General features: G+C 23.7%; 4 protein-coding genes across 4 annotated transcripts; 2 read left to right on the top strand and 2 right to left on the bottom strand. All coding sequences in view use genetic code 6, as the record gives it.

Annotated features, from left to right (window-relative positions):
• Positions 1–203: 203 nt before the first annotated feature.
• Positions 204–2,276, bottom strand: TTHERM_001466260 (hypothetical protein; the record flags this gene model as incomplete). The annotated part of the gene is made up of 7 exons (XM_012799785.1): positions 204–319; positions 580–669; positions 925–1,014; positions 1,270–1,359; positions 1,615–1,704; positions 1,960–2,049; positions 2,251–2,276. Coding segments are annotated over 7 exons (592 nt in total), but the record flags the coding sequence as incomplete, so codon positions are not given.
• Positions 2,277–4,446: 2,170 nt separating this feature from the next.
• Positions 4,447–12,921, bottom strand: TTHERM_01466260 (zinc finger lsd1 subclass family protein; the record flags this gene model as incomplete). Its single annotated transcript, XM_001029521.2, has 4 exons — positions 4,447–4,497; positions 4,550–5,103; positions 5,161–5,733; positions 5,934–12,921. The coding sequence occupies 4 exons, from the start codon at positions 12,919–12,921 to the stop codon at positions 4,447–4,449; spliced, it is 8,166 nt and encodes a 2,721-aa protein (XP_001029521.2).
• A 1,360-nt stretch (positions 12,922–14,281) lies between these two features.
• On the top strand, positions 14,282–15,997 carry TTHERM_01466240 (tetratricopeptide repeat protein; the record flags this gene model as incomplete). Its single annotated transcript, XM_001029519.3, has 1 exon — positions 14,282–15,997. One exon carries the CDS (start codon positions 14,282–14,284, stop codon positions 15,995–15,997), a length of 1,716 nt encoding a protein of 571 aa, XP_001029519.1.
• A 1,007-nt stretch (positions 15,998–17,004) lies between these two features.
• On the top strand, positions 17,005–20,047 carry TTHERM_001466239 (hypothetical protein; the record flags this gene model as incomplete). Its single annotated transcript, XM_012799784.1, has 9 exons — positions 17,005–17,043; positions 17,101–17,150; positions 17,826–17,915; positions 18,175–18,264; positions 18,525–18,614; positions 18,874–18,963; positions 19,224–19,313; positions 19,576–19,665; positions 19,927–20,047. 9 exons carry the CDS (start codon positions 17,005–17,007, stop codon positions 20,045–20,047), a joined length of 750 nt encoding a protein of 249 aa, XP_012655238.1.
• Between the last annotated feature and the right edge of the window lie 56 nt (positions 20,048–20,103).

Below are 20,103 nucleotides of genomic sequence, written 5' to 3'. Positions count from 1 at the left end.
TATGATTAAATAGTTAATTAGAAGGAAAAATGAAGAATAAAAGTGAAATAATAAGATAGATTAATTAATAATAAAAGCAAAAATAGAAAATAAAATGATGAGTTAAATTAACAAAGAAAGAACAAAAAAAAGCAAGCACAATAAAAAGAAAAATAAAAAAGAGCTTTATTGTTTTAAATTAGTTTTTATAATTAAAATATCACAATCCAAAACAAATAAACTGTTTTACTAAAGGTCAAGTGTCAAATTTGAGAGATTAATGCACTTTCCTAAACCAGAATCTAAGCCTGATGCACCTTTGTCACCAATTTAATTAGCACTTTTTAAATATTGAAGAAAAAATATATCATTAAAAAGTTAATTAGAAGGAAAAATTAAAAAATAAATATGAAATAATAAGATTAATTAATTAAAAATAAAAGTAAAATTTGAAAATAAATTGATGAATAAGTTAAATTAACAAAAAAAGAACAAATAAAAGCAAGCACAATAAAAAGAAAAATAAAAAAGAGCTTTATTGTTTTAAATTAATTTTTATAATTAAAAAATCACAATCCAAAACAAATAAACTGTTTTTACTCAAGATAAAGTGTCAAATTTGAGAGATTAATGCCCTTTCCTAAACCAGAACCTAAGCCTGATGCACCTTCGTCACCAATTTTATTCCTACTTTTTAAATATTGAAGAAAAAATATATGATTAAATAGTTAATTAGAAGGAAAAATGAAGAATAAAAGTGAAATAATAAGTTAGATTAATTAATAATAAAAGCAAAAATAGAAAATAAAATGATTAGTTAAATTAACAAAGAAAGAACAAAAAAAAGCAAGCACATTAAAAAGAAAAATAAAAAAGAGCTTTATTGTTTTAAATTAGTTTTTATAATTAAAAAATCACAATCCAAAACAAATAAACTGTTTTTACACAAGGTTAAGTGTCATATTTGAGAGATTAATGCACTTTGCTAAACCAGAACCTAAGCCTGATGCACCCTTTGCACCAATTTTATTAGAACTTTTTAAATATTGAAGAAAAAATGTATGATTAAATAGTTAATTAGAAGGAAAAATGAAGAATAAGAATGAAATAATAAGATAGATTAATTAATAATAAAAGCAAAAATAGAAAATAAAATGATTAGTTAAATTAACAAAGAAAGAACAAAAAAAAGCAAGAACAATAAAAACAAAAATAAAAAAGAGCTTTCTTGTTTTAAATTAGTTTTTATAATTAAAATATCACAATCCAAAACAAATAAACTGTTTTTACTTAAGTTTAAGTGTCAAATTTGAGAGATTAATGCACTTTCCTAAACCAGAACCTAAGCCTGATGCACCCTTTGCACCAATTTCATTACAACTTTTTAAATATTGAAGAAAAAATGTATGATTAAATAGTTAATTAGAAGGAAAAATGAAGAATAAAAGTGAAATAATAAGATAGATTAATTAATAATAAAAGCAAAAGTTGAAAATAAAATGATGAGTTAAATTAACAAAGAAAGATCAAAAAAAAGCAAGCACATTAAAAAGAAAAATAAAAAAGAGCTTTATTGTTTTAAATTAGTTTTTATAATTAAAAAATCACAATCCAAAACAAATAAACTGTTTTTACACAAGGTCGAGTGTCAAATTTGAGAGATTAATGCACTTTGCTAAACCAGAACCTAAGCCTGATGCACCTTTGTCACCAATTGCATTATCACTTTTTAAATATTGAAGAAAAAATATATGATTAAATAGTTAATTAGAAGGAAAAATGAAGAATAAGTATGAAATAATAAGATAGATTAATTAATAATAAAAGCAAAAATAGAAAATAAAATGATGAGTTAAATTAACAAAGAAAGAACAAAAAAAAGCAAGCACAATAAAAAGAAAAAGAAAAAAGAGCTTTATTGTTTTAAATTAGTTTTTATAATTAAAATATCACAATCCAAAACAAATAAACTGTTTTTACTAAAGGTCAAGTGTCAAATTTGAGAGATTAATGCACTTTGCTAGACCATGACCTAAGCCTGATGCTACTCTGTCACCAAAAAAATTGGAACTTTTTAAATATTGAAAAAAAAATATATCATTAAATATAGAGAAAATTGCCATTCAAATTTACAAAAAGTAAATATATATACCGTGTTTAGAATTAATCTAGAACTGATAAATATATGTCCTTAAATTCAGCTCAGATTTTTTGTAAAATTTTTCAAAATTTATTTTTTTCAAAAAAAATGATATGTTTATAAGAATATACGGTATAAATTATTTCAAATTTTACATTTTGTTAATTTAAAGCTTTCTAAAAACTCAAAAATAAAGCTGTTAAAAGCTAATTTAGATTTATTTATTATGTTATTAAGGTATTTTACATTTTGCCATTTGTAAATTAAATAGGCATTTCACTCTAGTTAATTAGAAGAAAAAAATGAAGAAAAAATATGAAAGAATAATATTAATTAAAAATTAATTAAATGTACAAAGAATGAAAAAAAAAGAAATCACAATAAAAAGAAAAAGGTAAATAAATCAAATAAATTGAAAGAGCTTTAATGTTTTAAATTAACTTTTATAATTAAAAATATTACAATTCAAAACTAATGAACTGCTTTTATTTAGTGTAAGTTTTAATAGCAAAAATGAAGAAAAAATATCAAATTATAAAAAATGAATAATAAATAATTAAAAGTTGAATTAAAATTTAAGTTAAAATACCTAAAAAAATTTTGTTTTAATAAAAATCAATGAATAATGATGATAATTTCTAAAAAAAAAATTATTTATTTAAATAAATTGAAAGTTAAATATATACAAAATATTAATAATAATAAAAATAATATTTATAAATAAAATATACTTGATATCAATATGGAGAACCTAATGAGATAAAAGTGAAGAGCTTAAAAACTTTTTGTATTAATTTATTTAAATTTAAAGGATATTAATAAAAAAATTAATAATTACTTCTTCTAATCTATTATATTTTTTAATCTATTACATCATTTATTTTTTTTCTCAAAAATATTGAATAGCAATTTATGGAATTTAATTAATTATTAATTAATAAAAAGTACAAATAAAATATAATAATTAATTATTAAATATCAGAAATATCACATAAAAATTAAGTTAACATTCATTATTTAATCTTAATATTTGTATTTAAAACATATACTAAATATATATATAGTAGGAATTAGAGATAGCCAGTTAGCCATATTTGAAAAAATTCTAGTAATTAATAACTTGCGGTAGCGCTACCACAAGAATTTTAATCCTGGAAGCGCTATATATATATTCTATATTTAATACATTTTTAAAGTAAAATAAATACAAAATATTAAATATTTAAATATCAAAAAGTAAATAAATAAAGTCTTTACTTTTTAATCAAATTACTCTATAATGTTTGAATAATAGCAAATAATTTACACTTTTAATTAATTTAATATGAATGAATAGATTTATCTATTTCATCTTAAAGTATTGAATTATTTTTTTTTAAATAATTTTTGGATGGTTAATTTTTTATTTATTATTAGTTAAACAGAAGACAATTACTAATTATTAGTTTTTTATGAAATAAATTTTGAAGGTCATATTTTAAATAATGATAGAAATTTTTATCATTTTATTATTCAGTTTAAATTTATTATTTTAAACTTAATTTGAGATATTATTAATGACTATTTTAATTTTATTCTTAAATATAATTTGACCTTCACTCTTACTATCTCTAAAATAAATAGATTAAATATTTTAATTTTATTATTTACTCTTAAAATTGTTGTTAGTAGCTTTGCAAAATAATTTAAAAGTAGTTTAAAATTTTATTTTAGATGAGTTGATTATTATTTTTTTCATTATTATTTTTAGTGGAGTATCCTCATTTATATTAAGTTTGCCTCAGAGTGTTGGTTGTATTGAGTTTGGTGATTTAAATTTTATTACCTTTATATTTAAATTTCTTCTTTTGTTTGAGAAAATATTTCATTATTTGGCTCATTTTGAGAAACTGGTAAAGATTCTTTTTACAAAACTGTTGTGGGTATTCTTATATTTGATTTTCTTTTAATTTTATGCAAGATTGTTAGAACAAAAAATACAAAAGCTATCACTGATTAGAAAAAGAAAAGACAGATTACAATGATTGCCATAAGTAAAGAAATTTACTATGACCGATCTTACTGATAAGTAGAACTGATCATAATAAGGTAAAACATATGTAGCATAGAAACCACTGAATTGATAAATATGCAGAAGTAGTTAAACTTAGAGTTGATAAACGGTTTCGAAATTATAAAATAAATTAGATATCCTATATAAACTGTTAATAGCAAACATATTTATTCTAAACTGCTTGATGATATAAGAGCTGTTATCATCGATACAATTATCTTTTTTATAACACTGAATTAAATAAAATTTCTGCATCCAAATGTATCTTGTCTAATCATTTTGATAATAATAAAATAAGTATTCTAGTTTTTATTAATTTTGATATCTGATTTATTAATATCTTAATTAGTTGCTTAATATTAATTGTCTAAATCTACCATATTTTGTATTGTAGCAAATTAACAGGGCTCTTCTTATTTACTTTCTATGCTAATAGTTTTAGTTAAATTTTGAATATTCAAATCATCTTTTTAGCTTTCGCTTTTTTATTTAATCGATTCGTTCTTTGTAAATTAAATATCACTTTTAAAGATCTAATCATTTATTTATTCAGATAATTTCTCAGTTTTAAACATTTAAAATTCGACATTACTAAATATTTTTTATTTTTTATTATTTTGAGATTGTTCTTATAATGGCTAATTTTCGTTTTAACTAAAGATGGAATCGCTTTTTTTTAATTGATTTTGGTTTTTGGTTTCAAGATTTTCATTTTTTTCTGTCGAAATTTCATTATTAGCAAATATATTTTCCTTCTTATCTTAATAAATTTCTTTTCTAGCATCAAAAAATTCATTTTTTGCTTGAGGACTATTTTCCAAATTTGCAGGTTAAGAGGTATTTTTGTTTTAGTTGTTGCAATCATTTTTAATAGTTATTTCAGCTAAGCTTTGCTAATATTTTTGATCATTTTAAAGGACTTTCAAATACTCTAACTTATAGAATAAAAAAGAGACAAACGAGATGAGATAAATTAATGTAAATATACAGAGAATTGAGTCTGTAACATCTTATTTGTTACTATATATAAAAGATTAAAATTGATTAAAAACCAATAAAGCTAAATCTTATGAAGTAAAGTATAAAACTAACAATGGTAGAGAAATGCAAAATATTCTTTTTATTTTAATAATTCCCTTGTATTAATCCTTAACCTTAAAATACGAAAAAAGACAAGCTAAAACCAAAGCAGAAGCATTCAAAGTGATTAGAATCACTGAACTCAAATATGTGAAGCTCTACTCTAAAAAAATAATTAGCTTAGGATTCATTTTAACTTTTTTATTTGCTATTGAATCAGTACTATTATTGTAAACAGTATTTACTCTTTTATTCAAATTATTTTTTTAATTGCTTTCTAAAATTCTAAGATTATAGTAGCCACTATTATTTTCACTGAAGTATGAAAAATCAAATAGATTAGTAATTTAGTTATAAGATAATAAATTCATCATTTAGTCAAACCCTAATGCTGGTATATCATTTATGAAACTCATATAGCTTAAACTCTGATTTAATTCTACCAAACCAAATAAAATCACAGGATTTAAGTCAGAAATGCCTATAACAATAAAAAATTTTATTTTATAATATATATATATATATATATATATTGTAATATTTTATTATTTATCATATAAATTGGAATTGAAAAATTATATTTTAATAGCTAAAAAATTTAAAACTTTTTAAATTTCTAATTTTTTTGAAAGCTTTGATATAAAAATATGAATTGTGTTGTATTTTAAAAAATAAAATTACTTAATAAAGTGGTCAAAGAATAAACTACTAGTGCAGATATTCCAAATGCATGTTAAAGATTTTATTAAATTTGGCTATGCTAACATTTTGATTAATTATTCTCACTATAGCCTTCTCTACATTCGCATAAATGGATTTAAGAAGATGGCTCAAGAGGTACTAATTTTCTTGTTTCATTGCATTAAAGGCATTCAGAATAAGAATTCCCTGTGCAAAGCTAACATGAATAGTGGCATTCTATTTTTTGGCATTACATATTTTAGTCTAAAAAATATCCAGATAGACATTATGAACAACTACTTAGACTTGAACAAATTTAACAATTTTGTACACAATTTAAACAAGTATTATAATTTTAGCTAGGAAATTAGCCATTAGGACATCTTTAGCATGAGTTTTATATTAATATTTTTGATGAGTCACAACTCAAGCAATCAAGTTTGCTATTAGGCTTTCTACATGTTAAGCATGAATAATGGCAATCCATTTAACATACGCCCTAAATTTGTAAATATCCTTCTTGGCAAACTAAACAGGTGTGAAAATTACTGCAAATAGCACAGTTTTAATTACATTTGACACATCTTCCTATTTAATTACCATCTAAAAAGTAGCCTTCGAAGCATGATGTACATTTATCTTCTTAAGGAGACTAATTCTAGCATGTATTACAAGAACTATGACAATTAAAATAACACTTATTTTTTTTTAATTTGTAATTTGCAATACAAGAAGTGCATTAAATTTAGCTTTAGATGCATGCTTAACAGGGAGATTCACATTTTTCACATAAATTTCCTAATTTAACAAATCCTTCTTTGCATTTTATACAAGCTTATCTATCATTATCTTTGGAGCAAGTAAAGCAAGTTTCATCGCAATTCATTTTTATGCATATACCATTCAATGGAATTGAATAGTATGTTTCTAAACAGCTTATACAATTTGAGGGATTATCTACACAACTAGAACATGGACTCTCGCAGATTTAGCATTTATTTTAACTGTTTAAAAAATAACCAAAAGCACATTCTATACATTAAGAAGGATCTTATGGTTGGTAGCAGCTTTTACATGAAATATCACAAATTGGAGTGCATTATTTTAAAACATTTTCTAATTTGTAATTATTAAAACAGCTTAAGCATTCTTGTGGGGAAATTTAACATGTTTGGCAAGGAAAATCACAATTTTTACATGAATTGTTGATTAAATAAAAGCCATCTGGACAAGATGTGCATGCATTAGAATTCTATGGAGAAAAACAAGTTTTACAGGATTTATCACAATTTAAAACACACTCTAGAGTACTTTGATTTAAAATATATCCATCAATACAACTCTTACACTAAATAGCAACTTTTTAGCAATTTTAGCATGGGCTTTGACATTATAAACATTAATTAATGTTATTTAAGTAATATCCATCATAGCAGCTTGAGCAAGATGTGTCTGAATAAGGATGCAGACAAGTCTTGCAATTTTGATGACATAAGGATTTACACGTGTTTGTTTATGGATTTAAGGTATAATTTTATAAACAAGAAGTGCAATTAGTAGTTGTTTTAGCACAAGTGGCACAAGGAGGCTAACATGGAAGACATTAGTTATTTATAAGTACACGCTAATCGTTGCATGAACTACAAGAGGTACTTTTTAATGGCTATGTACAAGTAGCACAAGAACTATCACATATTATCATGCAAATTTTGAATTAACTGTCAAATTTATAAGTTTCTATACAAGAGAGGCATTTGTTTGCATTAATACTGCAAGTAAGGCAAGGAGGAGAACAAGGGAGACATTGATTAAAAGCACTAAGATAATATCCATCTTTGCATTTAGTGCAAGAGAAATTATTATTAGGAGTAATGCAAGCAGAACAAGTTGGAAAACACTATGGAAAACAAGTTCTTGTTATTTAATCATATACATAATTAGTTATGCATGATAAACAATTAGTAGATTAATCTGCGCATGTTGCACAAGGAGACTCACATTTAATGCACATATTTCCGATTTAATAATAACCTGTTTTGCAAGTTAAACAAGAATTAGGACTTTCTGGTAAACAAGTTTTGCAAGAAGGATTACAAATGAATTAACAAGAATTATAAATTGATGAGTAAACATATCCTTCAGCACAAGTTAAGCATTTATTTCCTGTTGTATCACAAGTAGCACAAGAACTTGAACATGGAATACATCTATTTTTAGCTAAAAAATATCCATCGTTGCATTCTAAGCAGGCATTTTGTTTCTTAGGAAAAGAGCATGTCTTGCAAGAACTGTGGCAAATAGGATTACAAGTTTAGTTTTATTCATCATAAGTATAATTTTCTTAACAGCTAAAGCAGCTAGTCACATTCAAGCAGTTCTAGCATGGAAATTAACATTGTTTACATACTCCTTCGCTCAGATAGTAGCCATCTATGCATTCTTAGCAAATTGTCTTGCTAGATGAATCAAAACAAGAAGTACATTCAGTTGGACAAGTAAGGTTACAAGTATTACTTGATGGGTCTAAGCTATGCCATTGCACACAAGAGAGACAATTAGATGGAGAACCTTCACAAGATTAGCATGGGAAACTGCAAGATAGACAAGAGTTTTAATAAAGATAATAGCCTTCTATACAGGACATGCATTAACGGAAATCATTAGGGGCTGTGCAAGTTTAGCAAGATATATCGCAAACTGGAGAACAATAACTTCTTTAAGAGTCTGAAACAAGTTTATAATATTTAATACAAGTTAAGCAATTTTGAGCATCATTTTCGCAAGTAGAACAAGGGCTTTAGCAAGGTAAGCATTATCCATTTGTGAGATAATATCCATCAATGCAGGAAATGCATGATGATTAATTGTTTAGGTTATTGCATTCCTTGCAACCTATAGGACATAAGAGATAACAAGAATTTGTTGCAGAATTCAATCCATAATATTAAATGCAAGAAGTACAATAGGTGTCATTAAATTAACAACTCTTACAGGGTTATGTGCACTGCAAACATTATCCTGATTTCAAATAAAAACCATCAAAGCAACTTAAACAGGAGTTAAGATCATATGGAAGCGAGCAAGTGGAACATGATATATCACATTAAGGAATGCATAAATTATTTTAAGCATTTAATTAATAATTTTAAATACATTTTGTGCAGTTTGTTGCTTAATTTTAACAGTTTAAGCAAGGCTATTGACAATTTTAGCAGTTCTTATTTTAGTCTAAAAAATATCCATCCTGGCATTAAATGCATATGAAAAAATTTGAATTTTCAGAGGAAGTGTTGCTTTGTATATTATTTGGAGTACAGTTCTAACAATTCTAAGGGCAATTTGGTAAACACTAATTGGAGGAATCATTGTAAATGTAGTTATCGATGCATGAAAGACAGTTCAGGTTTGTATTGATACAGGTTAAACAAGGAGGAGAACATTATAAGCACTCATCATTAAATAAATAATATTAGTCAAAGCAAGATAAGCAAGAGTTTTTATTTAAAGGTTTTACACATGTCTTGCAAAGAGGGTCACATATAGGCGAACAAGTATTACTTTAGTTGTCAGCAAGATAATTCTTTGCACATTAAATACAGTTTGTTGATGTAATTTAGCATTTAGCGCATGAAGAGTCACAAGGAATACATTGATTACTATTTAGAAAGTAGCCATCAAAGCATGATAAACATGCAAGATTATTGTTAGGTAAACTACAAGTTTAGCAAGTTACATCACATATTGGAGAGCAACTATTAGAATTAGTGTTAAAAATATAATTTGTTATGCATGAAAGACAGTTATTTGGAGAATATTAGCAATTTTAGCAAGGTTATTAGCAAGGAAAACAGTAATTATTATCAAAATAGTATCCATCTTAACATGTTAAACATGCAGAGCTTAAATTTGGTAAAGTGCAAGTTTTACATTTTGGGTCGCAATTAGGGAGACATAATCCATTACTAAATGTGTAATTAGAATCGCAAGATAAACAATTATTACTACTAAATTAGCATGTTAAACAGGGAGAAGAACATTTTAAACAGCTCTAATTATTTAAATAAAATCCATCAATGCATACTAAACATTGAATTTAATTATCTTTATTAAATTAGCATTGTTAGCATAAATCAGGACATATTAAATTGCATTAATTTGTTTATTAATTATAAGAATAATCCTTCAAACAAGATAGGCAATTACTTTGATCAATACAATTTTAACAAGGTGATTAGCATGGAACACACGAATAATTATTTAAATAATAGCCATCAAAGCAGGATGAGCATTAATTATTCATTAGAGGTAGTGTACATGTTTTACATGTTTATGCACAAATAGGTAAACACACTTCCTCAACTTCATCAAATATATAATTATCTGAACATTATGTGCAATTATTAGCTGTGATTTAACAGCTAGAACATTCAGAGTCGCAGGGAAGGCACTATTTATTACTTAAGTAGAAACCATTATAACAGGATAAACACGAAGAACTATCTAGTGGATAACTGCATGTATAGCAAGATTAATCACAAACTGGTGAGCAATCAAATGTTGATTAATTAAATGTGTAGTTATCAATACATGATAAGCAAGTTTATGATGAATTTTAACAACTCTTGCATGGCAATTAACATGAAAGGCATTCATTATTTAATAAATAGTCACCATCGAAACATGTTAAGCACGATTGGCTATTGTACGGAGAATAACATGATTTGCATGAGGGATCACATATAGGACTACATAAATTTAAAGAAGGACTATAGGTGTAATTTTCAATGCAAGACAAGCAGTTTGTTTATTTCCCTTGGCAAGTTTTGCAAGGAGTTTAGCAAGCAAGACATTAATATTAACTTACATAAAACCCATCTTAGCATGATAAGCACTAAATTACTTTTAAATCACTCATTTAGCAAGAAGTGCAAAGAATAGGACAAATTAGAGAGCATGAATTTGTATCAGAGTTGAAGATATAGCTACTTTAACAGGATAAACATGTACTTAAATTAGAACAACTTAAACAAGGAGGCTAGCAAGGAATGCACTGGTTATTTAGTAGGAAATTACCATCGAAACAAGATAAACAAGCATTTTTATTATATGGTAAGCTGCATGATTAACAAGTTTAATCACAAATTGGATCACAGTAGTTTGTAAGTGGGTTATAATTATATCCTATTTCACAGGATAAGCAATTTTTTTGGGAATTTTAACAAGTTTAGCATGGAGGAATGCAGGGTAAGCACTGATTATTGCTAAAAAAAAATCCCTCATAGCAAGATAAGCATGAGGAACTGTTTAGAGGCAGTAAACAGGACTTACAAGTTTGATCACAAATTGGCTAACATTAATTGTTTAGAGTATCTAAAATGTAATTTACAGAACAAGACTAGCAATTATTAGATTAATTTTGACAAGTTAAACAAGGAAACTAGCACTATATACATTAGTCATTAGTTAAATAGAATCCATCATCGCAAGATAAGCAAGATTAATTATTATTTGGAGAGCTGCATGTTTTACAAGAAGGATCGCAATTAGGACTACAGTAATTTTATGATTAAATAAAAGTATAATTTTCAATACAAGATAAACAATTAGAGGAAGAATCTATGCACGATGCACAAGGAGATTAACAATTCAAGCATTAATTATTAAATAAAAAAAATCCGTCAATACAACTCAGACAAGCTGAGCTGTTTTTAGGTTGATTGCAGGTCAAGCATGGCGGGTCACATATTGGGAAACACAAACTTTAAGTAACGTTTAAAGTATAATTTTATATGCATGATTAACAAGTATTTGCACTTATGACACAATTTTAACAAGGTGGCTAACAAATCTAACATTCATTATTATTATTTAAGAAAAATCCATCATAACATGATAAACAAGAAGAGCTACTTAAAGGCAAGCTACAAGTTTTACAAGAATTATAACAAATTGGAGAGCAACTATTAGTTTATTATTAGTATATATAATCCTTTTAGCATGTCAAGCAATTGCTAGAGGATGTTAAACAGGTAGCACAAGGATATTAACATGCAAAACATTAATTATTACTCAGATAAAACCCATCAAAACAAGATAAGCACGATTAGCTATTCAAAGGAAGACTGCATAAATTACAAGAAGAATCACATATTGGTTAGCAGGTGTTCTAAGTAGCATTAAATGTATAATCTTAGATGCAAGAAAGACAGTTTGAGCCTTTTTAATTGCAATTTTAGCATGGAGAAATACATTTTTAACACTAATTATTATTATCTAAAAAAGATCCATCAAAGCAAGATAAGCAAGATTAAGTGTCTTTGGGGTTGCTACAGGTTTTGCAAGAAGAATCACAAATAGGAGAGCACGAATTATTTGATTCAACAAAAACGTAATTATCTATGCAAGATAGGCAAGTAGATGCAGTAATTTTGCATGAAGAACAAGGGGAAATGCATTATTAGCAACTGCTAGAGCTATCAATATAGTATCCAGGGTTGCACTAAATACAATAAATTTGGCCATTATCATAATTGCAGCTGGAGCAGTTATTTTAACATTTTAATTGGCAAGTATTATTGCTTGAGTTTAAAACATAGGAATTTTAATCTTAACAACTTGTACAAGAATAGGCCGATCCTGTGCAAGTTTAGCATGGTAATTGACATTTTTAGCAGTTTTTATTTTCATCTAAATAATATTGATCATTACAAGAAATGCAAACTGTATTGTTATTTTATAAATTACAGGTTTAGCATCCTGATGGACATTATGGAATAATGCATTTATTATTTTCATCAAGCTAATATCCATTTGGACATAAAGTACAAAAATTACTTGAATTTTGGCAGGATAAGCAAGGTTAATCACAGGAAAGGCATTAATTTTAAGCACTTAAATATGATCCTTAATGGCAACTAATACAACCATTTGGATCATTTGGTGTAGAGCATTATTCGCAGGATTTGTCGCAAATTAATTAGCATGACATAATGGATTAATTATAAACATAACTAATGTTATCAATGCATGAAAGACACTATGAACTACTCTAACAAGTTAAACAAGGGGATTGGCATTATGAACAATCTTTTCCATTAAAATAATACCCTGAATCACATTGATTAATTTAAGCTTTTAAGTAATCAGAATGAAGAAAAAAAAGCAAAAATAATGACAAAACCATATTTTGTATGCAATCAAAAAGTTATATGAAAACAAACAAAACAATAAAAATTTGACAATTATTTATTTAATTGTAATTGAATTGATTTTTCTTTAATCTATATAAAAATAAATAGAATTTACTTATTTAAAAATCTTATCCCATTAAAAAAATAAGCATCTATAAATGATTATGTTGTTAATATATTAATTATACTAGAACTTTTTATACATTTTTTTTGAAATTGAAATTAAGTTTGTCAAATTTGCAAAATTAATATCAAATATATAAACTACATATTCAATAACCTTAGAACAAAGAAGATATATAAAAATAAAGATTTTATTATAATTGCTATCTATCTACTAAAAAAAATTATTTTAGTGAAACCTAATTTTATTTTTTTTAAGTGTTAATTGATTTTACTAATTTTTATTTAACTTAATAATTAATTGATATTTATTTTATTAAGAAAATTTAAATTAAAATAAATATTGAAAGAGTGCAAAAATGAATAGTAGCGAATATTTTTGCACTATCAATTTTATATTTGAGAAAATATTTGCACATTATGTTTTTTACAACTATTTTCAAAGAGTAATTTTAAATATTAGAAAATAATATTTTAAATTCTTCAAATTTAATATCGATCTTATATCTTACTTTGGTTAAATTTTAAATTTGCATTAAATAATCATTTCATTGAAAAATAAAATTTCTTCATTTGATTTATGGCTTCAAAATTGATGTAATTTACATCTTCATTCAAATATTTAATTTTTTTTGAAAATTAAATGTAAATTAAAAATGATTTAAAGTATATATGGTAATTTAAACTATGTTTATTATAAAAAAATCTAAAATAAATAAAAATATTTTACAAATACTATAATATTATAAAATAACTTGAAAATTTGTACAATTAGGATAGTTAGAATGGTGTTTTGTACGTATATTAAAATCAAATTTAATAATTTTTTTATTGTATACCCTATTTATTTTTATAAATGAAAGAAGGGAAAATATTAATAAAATAAAGATTTAGGAAACCAATTAGAATAAAGAGAAACACTAAAAAATAATTAATAATATTCAAAAAGGATTTTTTTATTAAACTTCAATTTATCTTCTTATTTAATTAGCGAGTTAGTCAAAGTAGAAATAAATTTATTTTTATTTTTTCAAAATGAGTAGCAAAACTTTTGAAATACTGCATGAAAAAAAAAGATTGAAGATCACCAATTAAGTATTAGGTTAAGGAAGTTTTGGTACAGTTGTTTTTGCAGAACATATTGAAAATAAAACATAGTTTGCAATTAAAATAATAAAAATTGATGGCGTGCTTGATTAAGTTTCAGAGTAATTATTATAGGAAGCTAAAGCGGAAGCAGATTTTTTAAAGAAATAAACTCACCCTAACATAGTCAAGTATGAAGACTCGTTCCAAATAGGACTTCATTACTTCATAGTGATGGAAAAATGTGAAAAAAATTTATAATAAGTTATAGATGAGTTTGAAAAAAGTTAATCATTTATTTCAAAAGAGTAATTCGTGAATTATGCTTGCCAAACGCTTTCTGCTATAAAATGTTTGCATGAATAAAATTATTTGCTTAGAGACTTATCTTTAAAGAATATTTTGATTGATAGCTTCAATTAAATAAAGCTATGCGATTTTGGTTTAGTAAAAAAGATTTAAGATGAAAAAAACTCTAAAGCATATTAACAATCTCAACCTAAGGGAGCTTTTTATTATTATCCCCCAGAGTTATTATTTCAAGTACATGAATAAGAGGATAATAAAAAGATAATTTAGGATTTCAATGGAGATATTTGGGCTTTTGGAATTTGCTTCTTTAAATTGAGTGGAGGAAATATTAATCTTCCAAAATTATATAATAAACAAGAGTTTTTAGAAAAAGATAAACAATAGCTTGATGAAAATTTGAATCAAATCCTTTTATAAATATTAAATTATGATATTAATTTGAGGCCTAAAAGCATATAAGAAATATTGTTGTAGTTTGAAAACATAAAAAAAGAAATGTGGACAGCTGAATAAGCATAAATTCTGTTTAAAAGGTATACAAAGGAAAAGATATCAAATAAACTATCAAATGCATTTGACCTCATAACTATTTGCTGCCAAATCTCTTAAAAAAATGATATTTTCTTGTTTTAGCAAGGGTACATTCAAAGTCAGCTAAAAATGTTTCATGCAGCTATAAAATCCTATTAAAACTGTCTAAAAGTGAATCCAAATTAACACATTTGTTACTATAATATAGGAAACGCATATCTTGAAATTGGTTTGTTCGATGAAGCTATCAAATCATATTAAGAATGGCTAAAATTCAATCCAAAAATTGATTTTTTTGGTAAATATTATCTTGGAATAGCATACTAAAACAACAAAATGTTTAACGAAGCTATAAAAATGTTCTTAGAATGTCTCTAATTGGACCCTTAACACTTTAATTGTAACTTAAATTTAGGTTCTGCTTATTATAAAATAGGATAGATGGATGAGGCTAAAAAATACTACTGTAAGTGTCAAAAATTAAATCAAAACGATGAAAACAGCAGCAGCAGCAGCTTCATTTGTTTATACAATTTAGGTAATATATATTACAGATAGCATATGTACTTGGAAGCAATATAAAAATATAATGAATGTGAAAATTTATATTCTATTTTGATAAAAAACTGTAATTTAGATGAAAAGTCATTCTATGATTAATGTCTATAAAGTAGTTACTATAATTTAGGTTCTGCATATTTAAAAGTTAAAAAACATTTAGAATCCATAAAAAATTATGAAAAATGTATTCAACTTAATAAAAACCATAAAAATGCAATGAAATAATTGTAAAAGTTAGCTCAATAGAATATAGCAAATTGATAAAAATATCAATTTATTAGTTTTTTATTACCAGTTTTTTGATTAAATAAAGGTCATACATAGTACAGTCGTTTGAAAAAAGTGAATATACTATAATATAATAATATAATAATAGAAAATATTGTAATATTTAGTATTATATTTGTAATGCATTAAATTTTTTTGAAATATATTTTTATTTATTTATAAATAACATTTTTGGCAAGTAATAGGAATCTAATTAGCATCAAAAGAAGTTAAATAATAGTATATGCCCTAATAATTTATGAATATTTGTATAAATAATAATATTTCTATTCTCTGATAATTATTTCTACAGTTGGAAATTAATAAATATTTAGTAGAATAATAAATTAATATATATTATGGCTAATTCAGGTATTGAAATTCCGCTGGCTGGATACTTAATGTCAGTGGAATTTCAATAGTTTAAAAATTTATAAAATATTTTATTATAAAAAAAATTAAGTATGCCTACCTACTTTCATATATATATTTCGTAAAAATGATTTTAAATTTTTTAAAACATGTATAATCATAAATTTATATATTTATTTTAATAATTCTTTTTACAAATATTAATTAAATTACTTAAGCGCTTCCAAGTGAAATTTTTGTATGGCATCATGCTATAATTAGAGATATTATAAATATTCCTAAAATTACAGAGATAAAACAAACATAAAAATCTACTTATAAACATTATTTTAATAATATTTAAGAACATTAACTACTAGGTTTTTTTCAAATATGACTAAATAAATAACTGGCCGTCTCTAATTCCTGCTATATTTATTTTTAAGTATATGTTTTAAATACAAATATTAAGTTTAAAAAGTGAATGTTAAATTAATTTTTCTGTGATATCTATCTATTCATAAAACCAAATTTATAAATTATTTGATAATTAATTAATTTTTTTTTATTTGTTCTTTTTATCCATTTATAATTAATTAATTAATCAAATTTCATAAGTTGCTATTCAATATCTTTGAAAAGAAAAATAAATGATATAATAGATTTAAAAATATAATAGATTAGAAGAAGTAATCATTAATTTTTTTATTAATATATTTTAAATTTATATAAATTAATAAAAAAAGTTTTTAAGCTCTTCACTTTTATCTCATTAGGTTCTCCGTATTGATCTGAGGTATATTTAATTAAAAAACATTATTTTTATTATTATTTATATATTTTGTATATTTAATTTTCAATTTTTTTAAATAAATAATTTTTATAAAAGAAATTATCATCATCATTATTTATTTTTTGATTTTTATTAAAAATAAAATTTTTTAGCTATTTTACCTTAATTTTTATTTCAATTTTTAATTATTTATTTATTATTCATTTTTTATTATTAGATATTTTTTCTTCATTTTTGCTATTAAAACTTACAATTAATAAAAGCTATTTATTTGTTTTACATTGTAATATTTTTAATTATAAAAGTTAATTTAAAACATTAAAGTTCTTTTAATTTATTTGATTTGATTTGTTTTCCTTTTTCTTTTTATTATGATTTCTTATTTTTTCATTCTTTGTTAATTTTTTTATTAAACTTATTATTTCATATTATTTCTTCATTTTTTCCTTCTAATTAACTATAGTGAAATACCTATTTAATTTCATTCTAAATAACATTATAAATAAAGCTAATTTTTAGAAAGCATAAAATATCATTTTTTTTGAAAAAAATAAATTTTGAAAACCTAGGATGGAAAAAGTTTCATAATTAACTAATCTTAATATTTCATATTTTTTAATAATTTTTTCCTTCTAATTAAATATTTAATGATATATCTTTTCTTCAATATTTAAAAAGTGGCAATCGAATTGGTTATGAAGGTGCATCAGGCTTAGTTTCTGGTTTAGCAAAATGCATTAATCTCTCAAATTTGACACTTAACCTTAAGTAAAAACAGTTTATTTGTTTTGGATTGTGATATTTTTAATTATAAAACTAATTAAAAACAATAAAGCTCTTTTTTCTTTTTCTTTTTGTTGTGCTTGCTTTTTTTTTGTTTTTTCTTTGTTAATTTAAAAATTCATCATTTTATTTTCAACTTTTGCTTTTATTTTTAATTAACTAATCTTATTATTTCATATTTTTCTTCATTGTTTCCTTCTAATTAAATATTTAATGATATATCTTTTCTTCAATATTTAAAAAGTGACAATCAAATAGGTGATGAAGGTGCATCAGGCTTAGGTTCTGGTTTAGCAAAATGCATTAATCTCTCAAATTTGACACTTTAACTTTAGTAAAAACAGTTTATTTGTTTTGGATTGTGATATTTTTAATTATATAAACTAATTAAAAACAATAAAGCTCTTTTTTCTTTTTCTTTTTATAGTGCTAGCTTTTTTTTTGTTTTTTCTTTGTTAATTTAAAAATTCATCATTTTATTTTCAACTTTTGCTTTTATTTTTAATTAAATAATCTTATTATTTCATATTTTTCTTCATTTTTTCCTTCTAATTAAATATTTAATGATATATCTTTTCTTCAATATTTAAAAAGTGGCAATCGAATTGGTTATGAAGGTGCATCAGGCTTAGTTTCTGGTTTAGCAAAATGCATTAATCTCTCAAATTTGACACTTAATCTTAAGTAAAAACAGTTTATTTGTTTTGGATTGTGATATTTTTAATTATAAAACTAATTAAAAACAATAAAGCTCTTTTTTCTTTTTCTTTTTGTTGTGCTTGCTTTTTTTTTGTTTTTTCTTTGTTAATTTAAAAATTCATCATTTTATTTTCAACTTTTGCTTTTATTTTTAATTAACTAATCTTATTATTTCATATTTTTCTTCATTTTTTCCTTCTAATTAAATATTTAATGATATATCTTTTCTTCAATATTTAAAAAGTGACAATCAAATAGGTGATGAAGGTGCATCAGGCTTAGGTTCTGGTTTAGCAAAATGCATTAATCTCTCAAATTTGACACTTTAACTTTAGTAAAAACAGTTTATTTGTTTTGGATTGTGATATTTTTAATTATATAAACTAATTAAAAACAATAAAGCTCTTTTTTCTTTTTCTTTTTATAGTGCTAGCTTTTTTTTTGTTTTTTCTTTGTTAATTTAAAAATTCATCATTTTATTTTCAACTTTTGCTTTTATTTTTAATTAACTAATCTTATTATTTCATATTTTTCTTCATTTTTTCCTTCTAATTAAATATTTAATGATATATCTTTTCTTCAATATTTAAAAAGTGGCAATCAAATTGGTTATGAAGGTGCATCAGGCTTAGGTTCTGGTTTAGCAAAATGCATTAATCTCTCAAATTTGACACTTTAACTTTAGTAAAAACAGTTTATTTGTTTTGAATTGTGATATTTTTAATTATATAAACTAATTAAAAACAATAAAGCTCTTTTTTCTTTTTCTTTTTATAGTGCTAGCTTTTTTTTTTTGTTTTTTCTTTGTTAATTTAAAAATTCATCATTTTATTTTCAACTTTTGCTTTTATTTTTAATTAACTAATCTTATTATTTCATATTTTTCTTCATTGTTTCCTTCTAATTAAATATTTAATGATATATCTTTTCTTCAATATTTAAAAAGTGGCAATCAAATTGGTGATGAAGGTGCATCAGGCTTAGGTTCTGGTTTAGCAAAATTTACTAATCTCTCAAATTTGACACTTAATCTTGAGTAAAAACAGTTTATTTGTTTTGGATTGTGATATTTTTAATTATATAAACTAATTAAAAACAATAAAGCTCTTTTTTCTTTTTCTTTTTATAGTGCTTGCTTTTTTTTTGTTTTTTCTTTGTTAATTTAAAAATTCTTCATTTTATTTTCAACTTTTGCTTTTATTTTTAATTAACTAATCTTATTATTTCATATTTTTTAATAATTTTTTCCTTCTAATTAAATATTTAATGATATATCTTTTCTTCAATATTTAAAAAGTGGCAATCAAATTGGTGATGAAGGTGCATCAGGCTTAGGTTCTGGTTTAGCAAAATTTACTAATCTCTCAAATTTGACACTTAATCTTGAGTAAAAACAGTTTATTTGTTTTGGATTGTGATATTTTAAATTATAAAACTAATTAAAAACAATAAAGCTCTTTTTCTTTTTATTGTG

This window comes from Tetrahymena thermophila (genome assembly GCF_000189635.1).
Source record: "Tetrahymena thermophila SB210 genomic scaffold scf_8254430, whole genome shotgun sequence".
Classification (NCBI taxonomy): Eukaryota; Ciliophora; class Oligohymenophorea; order Hymenostomatida; family Tetrahymenidae; genus Tetrahymena; species Tetrahymena thermophila.
Note: the sequence above shows the minus strand (reverse complement) of the source record. Positions and strands in the feature narration are given on the sequence as shown.